This window comes from Solea senegalensis, linkage group LG4 (assembly GCF_019176455.1).
Source record: "Solea senegalensis isolate Sse05_10M linkage group LG4, IFAPA_SoseM_1, whole genome shotgun sequence".
Taxonomy (NCBI): domain Eukaryota; kingdom Metazoa; phylum Chordata; class Actinopteri; order Pleuronectiformes; family Soleidae; genus Solea; species Solea senegalensis.
Window position 1 is genome coordinate 21,864,664 of NC_058024.1, and position 6,089 is coordinate 21,870,752.

Genomic DNA, 6,089 nt, shown 5'->3' on the forward strand with positions numbered 1-6,089 from the left:
CTCACTTTAACGCATAAAAAACAAAAAAACACATTGTGATGAAAGCTTGCAATGCAGGAGAATAAAAAGATAATTGATTTAAAAAACAAACAAAAGAATAGTATGATATTTATAGTATAACAAGCAATGTGTAACTGTGCTGTGTCATAATGACATCTAACCCCCTCCATAGTGCACTGGAGAATGATGTTACGATACATTGTGTCATCTTGTAAATCACATTCTCTCGGATAATAATATAAATATGAATATAAATAAATATATTTTGTGAACTAAAAAAACCCAAATCATGCTACTGATGTGAGAATAATCACAGATGTTGTTATATGAAAAACTTGACCAAACCCATGTCGTCTTGCTGAACTAAACAATAAGTGACCTGTGGCTGGAAGTGTACCGATTAAACAAAAGATGACACAGACTAGACTTGTGCTACTGTAAGCAGCTTCTCCCAAAAAAAAGTGTGACCCAATTTTTGTTTAGAAATAGTAACAAATGACAGATGCCACCAAAACAAAACAGAATCATTTCTACAGATAAGTAAATAAGTGCATATGTGCGAGTGCATATGTTTAATTTATAAACCTTGTACACTAGTCCATAATTTAATCAATGACTCCCTGTTTTTGATTACTGTGATGAAAGTAGGCAAACAATGATGTAATCTTAGCCATTTTAGAAGCACAGTTCACGTACGAAATACTCACCTACACCTAGTCACTGCATGTGTTTGTGTGTGTGTGCGTGTGTGTGTAACGCGAACAAAGGCCCAATCCGCACAACTCTAAAAAGTCAGCTTTAATTCAGTCTCACTCGTGAAATGTCACCCTTTATTCCACAACTTATTTATGAGTTGCACGATAAAGAGCAGTTATACAGGTATTGGGACATCATTTGTGATCCCATTTGTACAAAATATGGACAGAAGTTAAGGGGAGAATATTAAAGTATGGACATCACATCCACAGGCAGGTTCAGGACATGTGGGACACGGACGGCTTCCTCCTCCTCCAGCCCTTCCACATCTTTAAAAGTTTCTTAGAGCTGTACGACACCGACTTCCAAATACCTGAGGAAGATCAAGAAAAATGGTACACAGCCTTATTAGATTTTTCCCCCACTTGTTCAAGTGAAGAATAAAAGTAAGATTCTTGTGACGCTGCTGTGTTCGTTTAATTCACATTTTCTTAAATTGGTACACACAATTTGACTGGTTTTTAAATGTATTTTCTTTCTGTATTTCGTCCATTAATCTTTATGTTTAAGTTGTGTAAAGCTGAAGGTATATTATTTAAGAAACGTACTGTATTAAGTCACAAAATGACATGACATTCAAACTACTGCTGGCTGTAGCTCTCAAATATTCATTTAAAAAAAAAGGAGGTACGATACAGCCTGATGCCTCCGAGTAATTCCAGGATTTCTCCAAAACAACAACAACAAGTAAACAAAAAAAGAATGAAATGAGTTCTTACCAGCTGTGGCGATTCCTTTGATACTCTGTGTTATGCTGGAGGACTTTACAATAGTTGAGATTCCTGAGAAGGAACAAAATGTGGTTGAAATATGCAAATAAAAACAAATAACACATTTATTCTAACAGAATATCAATCCATATACTAACAAAAGATTTCAACCCGCAGCATTTTTCTGGTCCTGCTTCCTGTCATACACAAGTGACTAATGAAATAATAAGTCAATGCTTGACTTTGTTAGCAACTATTTTTCAGTGGCATGGGATAAAATCCTGTTTGATATGTATCCACTCTCTGCCTGCCTGCGTCCTCCAACCAATCCAGTCCCTTTATCCGTCTTTCCCCTGTACCTTGCTGAACGACAGCTCCACAGTCTGGATCCTGGGCCACCTGCAGCAGGATCTCCTCCACGTCTCGGTTCTTTCCCGGAGGATCCACAAACTTCGTGATCTTCTGCTGGAGGGTGCGTGGCAAAGCCATCAGCTGGATAAATTGTCCCTCGGGGCTTTTGTCTACCTGCAGGCACACGTGATAAATAAACAGTGATACTCTGCATAATGTCCACAGTGATTTACGTGGAACCTCTGTGGTGCCTGAATATCTCACCTCAAGTTTTCCTTGCTGAGGTTTGTAGACGGCTTGAGGGCAGTCTTGCAGGATGTTGTTATAGAGACTCCTGAAGTGCTCAATGTTGTCTTTGACGATATTGGCCACTTTGGATTTGTCTTCTCCGATCACCATCCTGAAATCCCCTTCAAAGAAAAGGCAAATATATTTAATTTATCAAAATATCTTGCTCTCTCTCTCTCATTTGCACACAGGAAATTAATCTATCTGTTTCTATTTTGGTTCAGCATGTTTGGTTAATGTAATAAATGTGCTTTTTTTAAATGTTACTGTGGTTTTATTGGTTATGTACCTGCATAGGAAAGGCCAGCTATCTGCATGAAAAGGTCTTCTTCATTGAAGCTCTCTGGCAGCATGAGGAAGGAGGCCATCACAGCACTCTTCAGGTTGGCCACCAAAGCTGCACGGAGCTTTCCATTCTCATTCTGCACCAGCATTTTCACCTGACACAGAAACGCACACATTGTGTTATACTCTTTGTTTTGTGTATGCACATTAAAGCAAACCCTCATAAGATAAGAATGATAACTAAGAATGTAGATCATGATCAGTCAGACCTGCAATACTTCTCCTTCTGACACTTATAGTAATGAAAACTGAAGATAAAGGAAGAGCAGAGGGGAAGGTGTGTTAGGAGACAGAGGGAAAGGTAGGAGTGTGGAAGTGAGAAACGGGACTATTACTGGTAAAGGGAGAGAGAGCCGACTGAATTGATGGAGAGAAGGAAGGTAGATATATTGTGTGTGTGCAAGACACCAGGTGGAATAGAAGCAATAGAAATCGAAGTGGGGTAGGGGTAATCCTGAAGGAAGAGTTTTTTGAAGATTGTTCTGCAGGTGATGAGAGTGTCAGACAAAATCACGAGTTTGAGGCAAGGTGTGATGTTGAGTGTCGTCTGCCCTTATGCCCCGCGGAGTAATTTGGATGAAGTGGTAGAGAGGAGAGGAGAGGGAGAGAGAGGGAGAGAGAGAGAGAGAGGGAGAGCGGTGATTGGAGCAGACTTCCATGAGCATGTTGTTGAAGAGAACAGAGGTGATCAGTATGCACTAGAGAGAAGAATAATGAAGGTTAGTAGGAGCAAGACAGAATACCTGAGTGTGAATGACTGAGAGACAGGTGGTATGGTGAAGATGCAAGGAGTAGAGGGAGCTACAGTGGATAAGTTTAAATACCTGGGCTCAAACATCTAAAGCAATGGACGACGCACATGGGACGTGAAAAAGAGGGTGGGTGGAGACGAGTGTGACAGAAGGATAAAAGGGAAAGGGAAGGTCTACGAGACAGTAGTGCGAACATATGTGGCTTGGAGACAGTCGCACTATCTAAAAGAGAGGAGGTGGTGCTGGAGGTGGCAGAGCTGAAGATGCTGAGATGGACAGGATTAGAAATGAGCAGATTTGAGGGACAGCTCAGGTTCAATAGTTAGGATAAAGTTAGGGGAGTCAATGCTGACATGGTTTGGTCACGTGCAGAGGAGGGATAGTGATTATATTGGACAAAGGATGTTGAAGATGGAGCTGCCGTGCAAGGAAGAAAAGAGGAAAATGACAGAGAAGTCAATACACATTTTACCCAATCACTAAATGCACAACTGATTCAGGGTCCTAGTCTTTCATCATAATACTGACTGGTTTGTGAAGACGTCCAGCAACGTACATGGTCTTCCAGTGCATCAGGTCCTCGATTAAAGATTCTGTGCTTATCACGCCATATTTGATGATCTGTAAATAAGAAGAGAGCATACAGAATGCAGTTATAAAAGTATAAAAATCTCATTTCTATTTTTTTCTAAATTTGCATCATAGATATACATCTCTTAGAACATCAGTTTCTGATAACACTGATAACCTAAATCTGTAGGTTAGGAAACTGTAGGTCATTTACCCTCCCATCGACAGGCACCAGTGTGTTGTAGTACACTGCAGCCCCATGGTCATTTTGTATGGAGTTGATCTTCGTGGGCCCCAGCAATTTGAGAATGGAGTAGTGTTTGCGGTTTTGCAGCAGATTCATGGTGTGCCACGTCACTGGGTCGTCCACCGCGAAAACAAAATCCATCATGTTTTTCTGTACAAATCACAAGTGAAAACTAAGCAACATCACATTTTCTTAGACGATAAATAAAGATAAATATTCCCTAAAATAGCGTTTTATCACCTGTTTGAATTGAACGAGCAATAATGTAAACAATAACACAATTTGTTGTACATGGTTATTTTCTGTAATGTAATGCATGACAATGCCGGGTAAACAAGTACAATATTTTAAAATTAAGATAAGAACTTGATTATTTAAAAGAAATATATATATATACATTTATTGTTCATACAAGAAGTTGGAACATTGTGATGCACAGTGTATTTATTTTGTTTAACAAAAGTATGACTAACATTATTATTATTTATAGTCATTATTACAATTGACATTTTTGGGTTGCCATGTTGTAGAAAATAATCCTAATTATGTAATTTCATCTCTTTAATTAATCTGAAACAGTATTCTAGATGCTTGTAGTGGACTAATGTGATGATGTTTTATTTACAAATTGAGAAGCCACATTCTCACACACATTCACAGCTTTATTCATAAGGATATTCCACTTATCTACTACTGAGCTACTGAGCTTGGTGAGTTAATGCCCAGTGTCTTTGCATCAAATAAATGAAATCAAGTACAAGAGGGACTGAAACATAAAGTTTTGCTTGATGATTTGTTTGTTTATTTGTTTATTTCCATTAATAGGGACAGTACACATTAATGGACGTTTACAAGAAATTGTAGCATCACATCTGTAGTTCTAGACAGAACACAGGATGAAGATACATATACAGAGTACAGAACAGCTATACATATTTTAGACATAATTGGTATTTGGTTTTATTTTATTTAATTTACTACCTTTAATTGTTTTACATTTGCCATTTCTATACCTCCCTCTTAGAATGATTTTTTTTTTATTCTATCGCAACTTGTGTGACATGTATTCGTGTATTTGAGTTTTTTTTTCCCATTTTATTGTTAGTAGTAGTAGTGATGTTAAAATTAAGATTTTAACACATTTGAGTGCTAACTTATTTCTGTAAAAGAGCTCGTTAATCAGAAAAAAAAGGTCAATAAATATCAGTTACCTTTTACTAATGCCTTATAAGATGCCTGATCAAAAATGTTCAAGTTTGGGAACAGAAGACTGACAGATTATGTTTCTCTCGTCTTACCTCCATTTGACCTTGGCTGGTCCCATGCTGCTTGAAAACGCCAGATCCATAGGCAAAAGCTAAACTAATGTCCTGGGGAAACTGTGACAGAATCCTTCGGTAAACGACGCCGGTGTTGTGCAAAGCAGGAAGAGTCATTTTGAACTCGCCTGGAGGACTTATTATTCAGCAGCAACACCAGCTGGTTTATAGCCGAGATAACGAACAAAATAGTGTATAAATCGAAGTTTCGGATGCATGAATTAAGAGATGCATTTCAGACGAATGGACTCGGTACCACAGAACGCAACCAAAAGCCACTGATCATGAATAAATATGATAGTTTGTGGCGTCCGATCACATCGTGTTTTGGGTCAGCTGTGGGACTTGACAGTCGACTAAAATGTGCGTCACAGATTCCGCGCCGCGCAGGGGCTCATGGGAAATTGAGTGAAAAATTGAGGGTGAACAAAAGTGAGTAAATGACTACTTTACGACGTATTTGGCACCCAATGTTGTTAATTATTAAATGTAGTAATTAATTATGGATACATTTTTCCACACTTTTCATATTTTTTTTACAACTATATCAACGTTAAATGAAGCCAGCAGAGGGCGGCTCTCCACCAGGTTAAGATACATGCCAAAGGGGCTATGATGCTAATCCATGAGGTGAGTTTGAAGCCGAAACATGTCTCTTCTCACGCAGCTGTCTAATTGAATGTGCACGCGAACTAATTATCATGAGGCCACACATATAAATGTACACCAAGCTTAAACTAATGCAGGCTGA

General features: G+C 38.6%; 1 protein-coding gene across 2 annotated transcripts; it reads right to left on the minus strand.

Annotated features, from left to right (window-relative positions):
* Window positions 1–783: 783 nt before the first annotated feature.
* tamm41 (TAM41 mitochondrial translocator assembly and maintenance homolog) lies at window positions 784–5,713 on the minus strand. 2 transcript variants are annotated; one of them, XM_044024226.1, is made up of 8 exons: window positions 5,318–5,713; window positions 3,987–4,169; window positions 3,731–3,823; window positions 2,395–2,545; window positions 2,082–2,227; window positions 1,826–1,991; window positions 1,476–1,538; window positions 784–1,069 (listed from the first exon to the last, which is right to left on the minus strand). In XM_044024226.1, the coding sequence occupies exons 1-8, from the start codon at window positions 5,453–5,455 to the stop codon at window positions 975–977; spliced, it is 1,035 nt and encodes a 344-aa protein (XP_043880161.1). In that variant the 5' UTR covers window positions 5,456–5,713; the 3' UTR covers window positions 784–974. The 2 variants fall into 2 exon arrangements, with proteins under 2 accessions (XP_043880161.1, XP_043880162.1); XM_044024227.1 differs by lacking the exons at window positions 3,987–4,169; window positions 5,318–5,713 and having other exon boundaries at window positions 3,759–3,814.
* Window positions 5,714–6,089: the final 376 nt, after the last annotated feature.